This window comes from Salvelinus alpinus, chromosome 20 (genome assembly GCF_045679555.1).
Source record: "Salvelinus alpinus chromosome 20, SLU_Salpinus.1, whole genome shotgun sequence".
In the NCBI taxonomy this organism is placed as follows: Eukaryota; Metazoa; Chordata; class Actinopteri; order Salmoniformes; family Salmonidae; genus Salvelinus; species Salvelinus alpinus.
In genome coordinates this window covers 35,472,372-35,487,558 of record NC_092105.1, presented here as the reverse complement: position 1 = coordinate 35,487,558, position 15,187 = coordinate 35,472,372, and the positions used below count along the sequence as shown (strand labels likewise).

General features: G+C 43.0%; 1 protein-coding gene across 2 annotated transcripts in view; it reads left to right on the top strand.

The window, feature by feature from the left end:
* LOC139546748 (parathyroid hormone 2 receptor-like) overlaps positions 1-15,187 on the top strand; it is a 118,249-nt gene that overhangs the window by 35,252 nt on the left and 67,810 nt on the right. For both annotated transcript variants that reach the window (XM_071355492.1, XM_071355493.1), the window contains exon 6: positions 6,842-7,025. In XM_071355492.1, the coding sequence (XP_071211593.1) occupies positions 6,842-7,025 (184 nt within the window). The remainder of the gene's footprint in view (positions 1-6,841; positions 7,026-15,187) is intronic.

The window sequence follows — 15,187 nt, the reverse complement described above, 5'->3', positions numbered from 1 at the left end:
CTTTGAACAACTTCATCAGATGACAGTCTTATGACATCATGTTATACAATACATTTATGTTTTGTTCGAAAATGTGCATATCTATAGCTATAAATCGTGGTTCTACATTGCAGCCATGGTCACAAATGGCACCAAAATGTACGGAGAAATTTTAGACAGCCACGTAATCTAACAGAAAAACTCATCATAAACTTTGCTGAAAAATACATGTTGCATATATAATTAAAGATACACTGGTTCTTAATGCAACCGCTGTGTTAGATTTAAAAAAATAACTTTAGTACAAAGCACAGCATGCAATAATCTGAGACAGCGCTCAGCCATTCTCCGCCATGTTGGAGTCCAAAGAATCCACAAAAATACGAAATAACATCATAAATATTCCCTTACCTTTGATGAACTTTCATCAGAATGCAGTGCCAGGAATCCTAGTTCCACAATAAATCGTTGTTTTGTTTTAGAATGTCCATTTCTTCTGTCGAATTAGCAACTTTGGCTAGCATGGTGGAGCTCACGTGTCCATGAAGGTTTTACCCATGAACGAAAAATTCACAAAGTCATAATAATAGTCGAATAAACTGGTCAAACTCAGTTGATAATCCATCTTTAGGATGTTTTTCACAAATATATCCGATAACGTCCCAGACGGAGCATTTCTTCGTGTCTACCTACCGCACTGCAGACAACGATATGACAAACCGAAGTGCGTAGCCAAGTACTACCAATATGGCTGACCTCTCACTCCAACGAGTCCCATCCGGTCCCAGAAAAGGCTAGAGACTTCATTCCACGTTCTACTGCCTGTTGACATCTAGTGGAAGGCGTATGAAGTGCATACAGATCCATAAATACAAGGCAATTGAATAGGCAATGCCTTTCACAGAGACCCATTTCAGAATTTTCACTTCCTGTTTGGAAGTTTGCCTGCCAAATGAGTTCTGTTTTACTCACAGATATAATTCAAACAGTTTTAGAAACTTCAGAGTGTTTTCTATCCAATAGTAATAATAATATGAATATCATATGATCTAGGACAGAGTACGAGGCCGTTTAAATTAGGCACGATTTTATCCAGAAGTGAAAAGGGTGCCCCCTATTTCCAAGAGATTTTAACAAGTCCAGTACAGCAAATGAAAGATAAACATCTTGTTAATCTACACATCGTGTCCGATTTTTAAAATGTTTTACAGCGAAAAACACAACATATATTTATGTTAGATCACCACCAAATCCAAAAAACACACAGCCATTTTTCCCAGCCAAAGATAGTCACAAAAGCAGAAATAGATATAAAATGAATCACTAACCTTTGATAAACTTCATCAGATGACACTCATAGGATATCATGTTACACAATACATTTATGTTTTGTTCGATAATGTGCATATTTGTATCCACAAATCTCGGTTTACATTGGCGCCATGTTTAGAAATGCCTCCAAAATATCCGGAGTAATTACAGAGAGCCACGTCAAATAACAGAAATACTCATCATAAACTTTGATGAAAGATACATGTTTTATATATAATTAAAGATACACTTGTTCTTAATTTAATGCAACTGATGTGTCAGATTTTTTAAAAACTTTACGGAAAAAGCACACCATACAATAATCTGAGACGGCGCTCAGAAATACACAACATTTCTCCGCCATGTTGGAGTCAACAGAAATACGAAATTACATCATAAATATTCCCTTACCTTTGATGATCTTTCATCAGAATGCAGTGCCAGGAATCCTAGTTACACAATAAATCGTTGTTTTGTTTGATAATGTCCATTACTAGTGTCCAATTAGCTACTTTTGCTAGCACGTTTAGTTCACATGTCCAAACGTTGGCGCCGGTCCAGGCGAACTCGGATGAAAACTTCATAAAAAGTTATATTCCAGGTCGAATAAACTGGTCAAATTAAGTAGAGAATCAATCTTGAGGATGTTGTTATCATATATATCCAATAACGTTCCAACCGGAGCATTCATTTTTGTCTACAGAGTAAATGAACGCATGGCGATATCATGAGTAATGCGCTTAACCAGGAACTAGCATTCTGCCAGACCACTGACTCAAATAGCTGCCATCCGGCCCCACATCACACTAGAGGCTTCATTCCACGTTCTACTGACTGTTGACATCTAGTGGAAGGCGTAGGAAGTGCGAACAGATCCATATCTTACTGGGATGTGAATAGACGATGAGTTTAACATCAACCAGCCCCAGAATTTCCACTTCCTGTTTGCCTGCCATATGAGTTCTGTTATAATGTTTTCTATCCAATAGTAATAATACTATGCATATATTAGCATCTGGGACAGAGTAGGAGGCAGTTCACTATGGGCACGCAATTCATCCAAAAGTGAAAATGCTGCCCCCTATCCCTAAAAAGTTAAGGTTAGAGAGGGAGATATGAGACTCCAGCTTCAGGGATTTTTGCAATTGGTTCCAGTCATTGGCAGCAGAGAACTGGAATGAAAGGCGACCAAAGAAAGTGTTAGCTTTGGGGATGACCAGTGAAATATACCTGCTGGAGCACGTGCTACGGGTGGGGGTTGCTATGGTGACCAGTGAGCTGAGATAAGGCGGGGCTTTACCTAGCAAAGACTTAAAGATGACCTGGAGCCAGTGGGTTTGGCGACGAATATGTAGTGAGGGCCAGGAAATGAGAGCATACAGGTCACAGTGGTGTTTTGTATATGGAGTTTTGGTGACATAACGGATGGCACTGTGATAGACTACATCCAGTTTGCTGAGTAGAGTGTTGGAGGCTATTTTGTAAATGACATCGCCAAAGTCAAGGATCGGTAGGATAGTCAGTTTTACGAGGGTTTGTTTGGCAGCATGAGTGAAGGTGGCTTTTTTGCAAAATAGGAAGCCGATTCTAGATTTAATTGTGATTGGAGATGCTTAATGTGAGTCTGGAAGGAGAGTTTACAGTCTAACCAGAAACCTAGGTATTTGTAGTTGTCCATGAAATTATCCACGGCCCCCGAGTCCACGAAGTCTTGAATGTGGTGCTGACGGTTGTCCCAATGGAGGGTTGCCGGTAGTATCAGACGGTGATCGGTTTGCTGGGATGTAACTGCACAGCTCGTCAGGGTCTCCCCTTGTCCTGGTGAGCCCCGGCGTTTCCCATCAACTCTATGTGCCTGTCACGTTCCTGTGGGCTTAGACGTGTGCATCCCAGCTGCCTGGGCTCCTCAATGCTGGGCTTGGGGGGCTTGGGGTGCTCTGGAAACCGGGATACGGGGGTGGTGTAAAAAAGGTGCCGTCTCATACGTTCTCAGATGCAGTTGTCAATCCTGATGGCTAGTGTTATCAGGGACTCGAGGTCCTCTCCCAGTTCCCGAGCAGCCAGTTCATCCTTGATGGAGTTAGACAGATCCTAGTGGAAAGCGGTGACCAGTGCCTCAGTATTCCCCGCACTCTCGGTGGCGAGGGTGCGGAACTCAATGGCGAAGTCAGCCACTGGTGTGGCCCCTTGGCGGAGATTGAACTGTCGGCTTGCCGCTTCCCGTCCGCCGACTGGGTGACTGAAGACTCGTCGCAGCTCGGCAGTGATGGCTAATATGGAGCTGCAGGATGGTGGCTGCTGTTCCCACTCCACCACTGCCCACGCCAGGGCCTGGCGAGATGATGTAGGTGATCATGGCCCGATCGGTGTGGAACGAGGACTGTAGCTCGAACACCAGAGAACACTGAGTGAGGAACCCCTTGCATCCTCCCGGGTGGCCGTCATACTGCTCTCCTTCCCTCAGTAAGAGCATTGAAGATGGGTCGTGGCTGGGTCTTCCAGCATGACAACGACCCGAAACACACAGCCAGGGCAACTAAGGAGTGGCTACGTAAGAAGCATCTCAAGGTCCTGGAGTGGCCTAGCCAGTCTCCAGACCTGAACCCAATAGAAAATCTTTCGAGGGAGCTGAAATTCCGTATTACCCAGCGACAGCCCCGAAACCTGAAGGATCTGGAGAAGGTCTGTATGGAGGAGTGGGCCAAAATCCCTGCTGCAGTGTGTGCAAACCTGGTCAAGAACTACAGGAAACGTATGATCTCTGTAATTGCAAACAAAGTTTTCTGTACCAAATATTAAGTTCTGCTTTTCTGGTGTGTCAAATACTTATGTCATGCAATAAAATGCAAATGATTTACTTAAAAATCATACAATGTGATTCTCTGGATTTTTGTTTTAGATTCCGTCTCTCACAGTTGAAGTGTAACTATGATAAAATTTACAGACCTCTACATGCTTTGTAAGTAGGAAAACCTGCAAAATCGGCAGTGTATCAAATACTTGTTCTCCCCACTGTATATATATATATATATATATATATATATATTTATATTTGCAAAAAGATATATGGGGAATGGATGTGATGCTGACAATTTCATTGATGGAAAGTACAATCTATCTGCAATATACTGTATATTCCCCCCCCCATAAAAAAAGGTAAAACGAAACAAAATGCAACAAGTTTGCTGTCTTTCCAGCTTCAGTTTGAAGTGCAAACTAGTTGCATTTTGTTTTGTTTTACCTTTTTTTATGGGGGGAAGAATATATTGCAGATAGATTGTAGCTTCCATCAATGTAATCGTCAGCATCACTTCCAATCCCCCATATGTTTTTGTAAATTTTAATATATATACAGTGGGGAGAACAAGTATTTGATACACTGCCGATTTTGCAGGTTTTCCTACTTACAAAGCATGTAGAGGTCTGTAGTTTTTATCATAGGTACACTTCATCTGTGAGAGACGGAATCTAAAACAAAAATCCAGAAAATCACATTGTATGATTTTTAAGTAATTAATTTGCATTTTATGGGAAAAGGTTGAGTGTGAAAAATCCAGCAGCCTACCCCGTTCAAAGGCACTTACATTTTTTGGTCTTACCTATTCACGTTCTGAATGGCAAACATACACATTCCATGTGATATAATAATTTGTATGTTATAAGATAATGGCTAAAGTGTTCCACTCTGAAACTGTATAACTGTGTGAAATGTATTAGAATTATAAGACTATAATCCAATAATGTGTGTGTAAAACAAGTTAAGACAAAAAACATTGTGCTACTATGTAGCAAGGTGAGAAATGTATAGTTGAGACAACAAAGGACAACTGAACTACAGATGACCTAGTTATAACTCTGACAACTGACAACAGGAAAGAGGACCCTTCAAAGGCCCCTCTAATCTAGGGAGGAGAGGAATGGCTAGATAAACTAGGAATGTGAACTGTGGGAAAAATACATCCCACCTAAAAGAAAGGTGGAGTTTCTATTGATAAGAATTGAGTTGTGTGTGTGTGTGTGTGTGTGCGTTATAAAAAGACTGGGTTCTCATTTTGAAGTCAGAGTACTCTCTGAATAAAGGATTGATCTATTGCAGACTGGGGGCTTTGTCTAATTCTTCATTAACCAGGGTCTTACAAACATCTGGGAATTGGTCAAAGTTATAAAATAGTTCAGTTAGGACATTGGGATAAAAATTCTCGTGACACCATGTCTCCCGAGTGGAGCAGTGGTCTAAGTCACTGCCGCTCAGTGCTAGAGGCGTCACTACAACCCCTGGTTCAATTCCAGGCTTTATCACAGCAGGCCGTGATTGGGAGTCCCATAGGGTGGCCCAGCATTGTCCAGGTTAGGGTTTGGCAGGGGTAGGCTGTTGATGTAAATAAGAATTTGTTCTTAATTGACTTGCCTAGTTAAATAAAGGTTAAAAATATAATGTCTCAGCTTAAAAATCATTCTTTAACCTGTATCCTCCCATTGATCTACACTAATTGAAGTGGATATAACAAGTGACACCAATAAAGGATCATAGCTTTCACCTGGTCAGTCTATGTCATGTAAAGAGGTGTTCTTAATGTTTTGTATGATCAGTTAATAAGACCAGTGCTTATATGGACTGGTCTATTACGTCAGAGTACACTAGAGAGAGAAAAACACAGGCTATCAGACAGCTCATGTGGGAGACATCTCTTTATTAAGAGTAGTTCTGGATGAAAGAATACTCTTTCTCCAGTTAATGGAGCTTTTGAAGAGAGTGAAATAGAGACTGCAGAGAGAACACTCAGGGACTGACTCAACGGTCCCCAGAATCAATGTGAGTGGGTGGCTTGGAAAGTGTATCTTTCCTCTGAGCAAAGAGTAACCGATTTTGTCTATAATCCAGCTAAATTGTGTGGGAGACTATTATGCCTTGTTCAGATTTAATAGCTGAGATGAAATGGCTTTAAGTCTTGGCCTTAACCTTTGTATGTGGGCTAAATCAGTCTTAAACAAATCTACTTTGAAACAAAAGTATACACCTCACACACACGGTTATGGGTTTAAAAAAATGAAGACATCTGTACCATATCAGATATAGAGTTGAAATGTATTCAATTTTGAGTTTGCATCCAAATTTGACACATTATATACATCACAGAAGACTGAAATATAACAAAACTGTTTGACATAGAAACACCAGATTTTCATCTGTTTTTTCAAAATAATCTTTATTAATGATTACATTTTGAAAAATATTAATAACATTGCACCCATGAGGCCAAAGAAGGCATTTTTGGTCATTGACTGCAGGAAAGGCCTACAAGACGAGACACACCGTGACGGCAAACAGTTAAAACCAGCAGGCCTCTGACAAGAATATCGCGGTCATTTTCTGTTCATTTCCAGGCGATTTTATATGTTGGATCATGACCGTTCGTCGACACCCAGCAAGTGATCGCTAACACACCGCAGCCACCCGCTGCTTTTCGACGTTCTTATTTGCATTTTGTCTCAGCTATAATAGACTTTAAGGACTATTGCTAACTTTTCCTGGGTCTGTGTTCTCTTTCAGGCGTCTCCACTGTACCAGGAACTACATCCACATCCACCTGTTTGTCTCCTTCATGCTCCGAGCCGTCAGCATCTTCGTCAAGGACCGGGTGGTGTACGCCAGCGCCGGCCTGCAGGAGTTTGATGCGGTGCTCATGGACAACTTCAAGACTGTGGCCATGGCGCCACTGGACAACTCTCAATATGTGAGTAGTGGTGCTGCACCTCCTGCCTGCGCTTCCCACTCCTACTCTCCTCCTCTCCTCTATGCATCCACTCCTGCCCTCCTCCACTAATTCTCCCTAAAGATCCCAATAAACCCTGCTCTTCCAGGACTCATGAAGAAATGAAATAGGGAAATAGAGTAAAATATTTAAACGAAATTGGGATCCTTAACGTTAAGAAAAGTCCCTAAACAAAAAACTACATTTTTAGTTTCCCCCCTCCCACAAAATTTTATTCATAGTGCAGTTATCACAAAACAGATCATTTTCCGTGTTATAGCCTAACTAGATAATAGGCTATGACTGCCTGGGGAAAGTTGTGTAATTTAAATAAAACCAGAGAGGTGAACTATAGGCTACTTTGGTGAATTTGTGAGGCATGCAAGACAAGAGATACAGATTACCAAGATACTGTATATGCACACCACGGTTCTTTCTGCCTGCCCCCTCCTCTCTTTCCTTCGTGCTGGTTAGCCTGCTCTTTCTCTTAGCTAATGAAGAAAGTTTGTGTTCAGTCTTCAGTCTGTTGTGTGTAAAATATCCTAGCCTATTCATTGATGATAGGGCCTGTTTTAATGAAGTTGCGAGACATTGCAAGCCAAGAAATTGCGAGATACAGCATATCCCATGCGAAATACAGATTTTGATTGCCGATACATAGGCCTAGTGCATGATTTTGACGCTGTCTGCCTCGTGGCCGACCTGCCTATAGTGTGCCCTTACCCTTTCTCTCTATCCCTCGCTAGCTCGCCATGAAAGATGCGATTGTTTGTGTTCTCGGAAGTACCACAACCAATCAGTCTCCTCTGTTCCAAAAATACGTTGTTAACAGTTGGAAAAATTGCAGAGAAGAAAAGCAACAGCAGCAAAGTCCTGTATGGTAATACTTTGAGAAGTTAAATGAGAAGGAAATGCAAACCTTGTGAGGTGGAATTTAGGTACAGTAATGGTATTACAAGTGCAATGCTTAACCATCTGAAAGGAACAGAGGAGACTGATTAGTTGCGGTACTTCCGAGAACACAAACACTTGCACCATGAGACCCAAACCGTTGCTGGCAACAGTGCAGGTGCATTGTGAATTCACGTGGAATTTTATGATTTTTCAGGTTTGAACAGAAAACCGGTAAAAAACTAGCAGTTTAAACGAAAATGTGTTTTTGTCACTTCCCTAACCTGGACACATGATTGCTCCAACACATACCATTAACTAGGCTAGTAAATGCAACCTCGTGTGAGGGACCTACTTCATTTCTAGATGTTTTCTTCAGTCCACCATGCCTGTGATGTGCGTTTGAATATACAGACTAGTCTTCCATGACTCATGCCCATTCAACCCACTGCACATTTAATGAAGAGCTCGAGCCAGGGGGCTATTTGATTTTTCCTGGTCTTTCCTCAACACCTCAAAATCATGCATGCTGTTGCACTCAAAAAGCAAATCAGACTGGCTATGCTCAGTACCCCAAGGCTATAGTCTCCACTTGTCTGTGATTTTAATTGTCCAGCTCTGAAAATGCTCTGTCAGTCTGTCTGTTCCCCTACTGTAGCCTCCTCTGCTCTGTAATTGCTGTATAGACAGCGATAAATACAGCAAACATGTGAGGGAGGATATACCACAGGGAGCACTAGCTTAGCGCTATAGATTGCTAGCCCGCTGCCATAGGCTTCACAGGTGTTACACAGAAAATGTGTATTTTCTATAAGGGATAGCTGGTTCAAAGAGTTCAAAGCCATAGAGACTGCCATGTTTTACTTTAATCTCTTCCCTTTGTATAGTAGTTCCTCAGGGCCATTTAAAATGTTTTGTGCTTCTTACTGTACTATATTTTCTATCAACGTGTTTTGTCTTAAGTCATTCAGCCTTAAGGCTGTCTGTTGCATGTCTAATGAGGGCTGGAACATAACAAGATATATTTACAGAGTCATTTTCCTTTCAAGTGTGAGACACCAGCTGAACATTTATTAGCACTATGGCACAGCGTGACATGCTCATGTCGCAGTGCTTTTGCTCAGAGCTTGGCCAACAAAAGCAGTTTCAATGGTTCTTCCCATGGGATGTGCATCTTGATTAAATACTTTTATGCTTATTGTTTTACCTGTGATTAAATGTGCAATGCTGCAGCTGTCATGGATTCCCGGTACTGCTGCTCATTCCGTGCACCAGTTCCGGAGGTCTACGTCACCGGCCTCTAGGCGTCACTGAACTGTCTCATTACGCACACTTGATTCCAATTCCCCTGATTAGTTATTGTATATATGTGCCCTCTGTTCACCATTGTCTTGTCAGTTATTGTTACCATGTCCGTTGGTCGTGTGAGTACCTGTGCTTTGTTGTTACGGCTTTCGTGCTGCGTGTATTTTGTACTCGTTATTACGGGTCTCGTCCCGTGTATTGTTGTGCACTTGTTATTACGGGTCTCGTCCTGTGTATTGGTATTACGGGTCTCGTCCTGTGTATTGTTATTACGGGTCTCGTCCTGTGTATTGTTATTACGGGTCTCGTCCTGTGTATTGTTATTACGGGTCTCGTCCTGTGTATTTATTGTGTTTGGGTTACATCCCTGTGTTTTTGTATACGTGTTTGTTTTTAGCTTCGTCCCTGTGCCTTTCATGGTGTGTTGTATTTTTGCGTGGAGTATTAAAACCCCCTATTACGTATTCCTGTGCTTGTCTCCAATAATTTATAAACGTGACAGCAGCCTATTGAGAGAAGACAATTGTTTTCAGTTTATTTGTGATGCGATTTAATCTCTGGCTGAATTGTGAGTAGGCTTTTGTTTGAGACTTCAAAGAAGGAAGTTTGTCAAATGATTTTGACTGATCTGACTGGTGATTAACAGCAGAATCAGCTAAATCTAATCTCCTCCCTCTCTCTCTCCCCCCTCCTCCTCCCATTCCTACCCCTCGTTCAGATCCTTCTATTCCTCCCTCCTCTTCCTCCTCTACCCTGTTTTCCACTTAATGTTCCTTGCAAGGATGCAGAGTTTTTTCTTATCAGATGTCATGTGCAATGACACACTTTTATATCATATCATACCTGCCAGCTTCAAAAAGCTGAGCGTTCACATATCACTAACATGAAACACCCAAGAAGCGAGCCTCAGATGGTGACACCCTAAATATTATTTTGAGTATAAATTCAACTGCCTGGGTCCTCTTCCTCCCTGACAGAGAAACTGACCTAAGTGTGTGGAGAAGCAGCTATCAGCCCAGGTTGATCAGAGAGACAGTACTGACCATGCCTCAGAGAGGTGTAACATACTGTATGAGTGACACGTTGATGACTTGTCTACCTCAGATTGGTGAGGACAAATAGTTACTGAAAGTTGCAAAGATACTGTATGCTATTCTGAATGCTGCAGATCAACTGTCAGAGACAGCCGTTGGAATATATTATACAGTATATTTATAACAGTGGAACAGAGTACGTAGGAGGACAGAGAGAGAGAGTGAATGTCTTAGTGTGGTGTTTGAAGGCCACTGTATTGAGTAACCCGAGGATATGCTTCAGTCTGATCTTCTGTACGGTGGGGCAAACTCATCATTCACCATAGTTTGTTGTGATAATGAAAGAGGTGTCAGAGAGCTTCAAAACTCAAGCTTTCTGGGTAATATAAAATGTGAGAAAAAGGTTCAAGGTCTCTAGTAGCACTGTGTCAGCAGAGACTGAGGGAACAAAGAAATTAAGTGAGATAAAAGGAGAGCGAGACAGAGAGAGAGAAAGAGAAAGGGGGGTAGTGAGAGAGGAAGAGAAATGGAGGTAGAGGGAGAGCGGCAGGGAGAGAGAGGGAGAAAGAAAAATAGAGAGTAAGAGAGGTAGAGAGCGAGAGAGACAGAGCTCCATCAACAGTTTGTGGAGAAACAGAGGGAGAGAATATTGCGAACTGAACACATTACAAAGTATAGGCTCCCCTGGGGTCGTTAAGACAACACAGAGGAATGCTTCTACTCTTATTTGTCAGGCAGCAGCTATTTGATATTCCATAAGGAGGCCACAGGCACCAAGTTCTTACAGGATCATCATCTGACCTCTCCTCAGCAATTATCCTAAAACAAACTTAAAAGCACTGGTGGCATAGTTAGATTAGAGACACAGACAGGTTCTAACAAACCTGTTAATGAACTGATCATGTTTTCCTCTAGAAGACTAATTCGTAAATGTTTTTGGCAATGAATCACCCATTTTTTTTATAATAGCAATTTTTTTAAATACTATATTAATATAATATATATTCTCATTGTAAGATGTGAGATAAGTTCATCTTCTCAGAATTTCATTTCCTTATCCTTTGAGCTCTTACTGAAGTGAATACCTGAATTCCATGTCCTCACTATTCAAACAGCATGTCGTTGTCTAATTGCACTGACTTGGTAAAATGACACATTTGCTAATGTATACAGATTGAATAGTTATGTGTGGTTCTATTGTGTGAGTGGAAGTCTCATGACAAAAGAACACATAGTGTTCTTGTCTGAAAAGAGGAAGACCAATGATACAATGATTCTACATTCCATTCCAAGATGGCGTAGCAGTCAGACGTCTTTGTCTTTGTTCTGTCCCTTGTATATATATTTTTCTTCTCATATATTTTTTAAATATTTTCCTAAACAGCAACTTCTAAATACTCTCCTGCAACCCGCCTCACCCAATGTGGTCTGGATCTGCTTTTTTCTAAAGTATTTCTATTTACTTTGGATCTGGAATCCCTCAACTGAAGATGGCCAGCTAACTACCTACCAGCTATCAGTTAGCAAACCATTGCTAGCGGTCATCAGCTAACCTTTAGCTCGGAAAGCTCTCGCCAGTTCGACCAACATGACTCAAACCAGAGCATAACGGACCTATTTCTCTCCATATCCCCGGATTCCTACCTCAAACTCTGAACATTTCCATCTGGATCTTCGCAACTAGCTAACCGCAATCTCGGGTGACCACTCCTGGCTAGCGTTTCCATCCCGGAGCAAGCACCAATTAGCCTGAAGCTAGCCCGGCCAGGGCTCCTGTGCTACCACCGAAGCCCACTCCTGGGCTACAATACCCGGACCCCTTCTACTGCCGGTACGGGGCACGGAACCCCGCCGATCCTCTACGACTGGAATCCCAACATAATCTGCCCGAGGACTCCAACAGGCCCCTCAGGCGCGACGCCCGCTGAAGGCCCATTCTGCTAACCTGCTAGGCCTGCTAGCTACCTAGAGCTACCTGGAACCCTACTAATTCTACGACTGGTCTATCGACGTCACCACACGAAGAGGCAAAAACAGACTTACCCCCATCGCGACGTCCCCCAAAGGCTAACTTGCTAGCACCGGTCTGCTAACTGCTCGCTTGCCTTCCCCGATCTGCTAACTGCTAGCCCCTGCTAACTGCTTGCTTGCTAACCCGGCCTGCTAACTGCTAGCTTGCCAGCCCCGGTCTGCTAACTGCTAGCTTGTTTAGCCCCGGCCTACTAACTGTTAGCTTGTTAGTTAGCAGGCCGATGCTGTCTGAATCGCCGTGTCAGCAGTCAGCCCAACCACTCACTGGACCCATTTGTTCACTTGGCTACGCATGACTCTCTCTAATATCAATATGCCTCGTCCATTACTGTCCTGGTTAGTGATTACTGTCTTATTTCATTGTGCCCTGCTCAATATGCCTTAACCAACCATATTGTTCCACCTCCTACATATGCGACGACATCACCTGGTTTAAACGTCTCTAGAGACTATATCTCTCTCATCATTACTCAATGCCTAGGTTTACCTCCAATGTACTCACATCCTACCTACCTTTGTCTGTACACTATGCCTTGAATCTATGCTATCGAGCCCAGTAACCTGCTCCTTTTACTCTCTGTTCTGAACGTGCTAGATGGCCAGTTCGTATAGCATTTAGATGTACCCTTATCCTACTTCTCCTCTGTTCCTCTGGTGATGTAGAGGTTAATCCAGGTCCTGCAGTGCCTAGCCCCACTCCCACTCACCAGGTGCTCTCATTTGTTGACTTCTGTAACCGTAAAAGCCTTGGTTTCATGCATGTTAACATTAAAAGCCTACTCCCTAAGTTTGTTTTACTCACTGCTTTAGCACACTCTGCCAACCCGGATGTCTTAGCCGTGTCTGAATCCTGGCTTAGGAAAACCACCAAAAACCCTGAAATCTCCATCGCAAACTATAACATTTTCCGCCAAGATAGAACTGCCAAATGGGGCGGTGTTGCAATCTACTGCAAAGACAGCCTGCAGAGTTCTGTATTACTATCCAAGTCTGTACCCAAACAATTCGAGCTTCTACTTCTAAAAATTCACCTTTCCAGAAACAAGTCTCTCACTGTTGCCGCTTGCTATAGACCTCCCTCTGCCCCCAGCTGTTCCCTCGATACCATATGTGAATTGATTGCCCCCCATCTATCTTCTGAGCTCGTGCTACTAGGTGACCTAAACTGGGACATGCTTAACACCCCGGCCATCCTACAATCTAAGCTTGATGCCCTCAATCTCACACAAATTATCAATGAACCTACCAGGTACAACTCCAAATCCGTAAACATGAGCACCCTCATAGATGTCATCCTAACTAACTCGCCCTCCAAATACACCTCTGCTGTTTTCAATCAAGATCTCAGCAATCACTGCCTGCATCCGTAATGGGTCTGCGACCAAACGACAACCCCTCATCACTGTTAAACGCTCCCTAAAACACTTCTGCGAGCAGGCCTTTCTAATCGACCTGGCCGGGGTATCCTGGAATGACATTGACCTCATCCCGTCAGTAGATGATGCCTGGCTATTCTTTAAAAGTGCCTTCCTCACCATTTTAAATAAGCATGCCCCATTCAAAAAAAATGGAACTAGGAATAGATATAGTCCTTGGTTCACTCCAGACCTGTCTGCCCTTGACCAGCACAAAAACATCCTGTGGCGTTCTGCATTAGCATCGAATAGCCCCCGTGATATGCAACTTTTCAGGGAAGTTAGGAACAAATATACACAGGCAGTTAGGAAAGCTAAGGCTAGCTTTTTCAAACAGATATGTGCAACCTGTAGTACTAACTCAAAAAAAGTTCTGGGACACTGTAAAGTCCATGGAGAATAAGAGCACCTCCTCCCAGCTGCCCACTGCTCTGAGGCTAGGAAACACTGTCACCACCGATAAATCCACTATAATTGAGAATTTCAATAAGAATTTCTCTACGGCTGGCCATGCTTTCCACCTGGCTACCCCTACCCCGGTCAACTGCCCGGCACCCTCCACAGCAACCCGCCAAAGCCACCACCATTTCTCCTTCACCCAAATCCAGATAGCTGATGTTCTGAAAAAGCTGCAAAATCTGGACCCCTACAAATCAGCCGGGCTAGACAATCTGGACCCTCTCTTTCTAAAATGATCTTCCGAAATTGTTGCAACCCCTATTACTAGCCTGTTCAACCTCTCTTTCGTATCGTCTGAGATTCCAAAAGATTGGAAAGCTGTCCGCGGTCATCCCCCTCTTCAAAGGGGGTGACACTCTAGACCCAAACTGCTACAGACCTATATCTATCCTACCCTGTCTTTCTAAGGTCTTCGAAAGCCAAGTTAACAAACAGATTAACGACCATTTCGAATCCAACCGTACCTTCTTTGCTATGCAATCTGATTTCAGAGCTGGTCATGGGTGCACCTCAGCCACGCTCAAGGTCCTAAACAACATCATAACCGCCATTGATAAGAGACATTACTGCGCAGCCGTATTCATCGACCTGGCCAAGACTTTCGACTCTGTCAATCACCACATTCTTATTGGCAGACTCGACAGCCTTGGTTTCTCAAATGATTGCCTCGCCTGGTTTACCAACTACTTCTCTGATAGAGTTCAGTGTGTCAAATCGGAGGGGCTGTTGTCCGGACCTCTGGCAGTCTCTATGGGGGTGCCACAGGGTTCAATCCTCGGGCCGACTCTCTTCTCTGTATACATCAACGATGTTGCTCTTGCTGCTCGTGATTTTCTGATACACCTCTACGCAGACGACACCATTCTGTATACTTCTGGCCCCTCTTTGGACACTGTGTTAACAAACCTCCAGACGAGCTTCAATGCCATACAACTCTCCTTCCGTGGCCTCCAACTGCTCTTAAACGCAGGTAAAACTAAATGCATGCTATTCAACCGATCATTGCCCG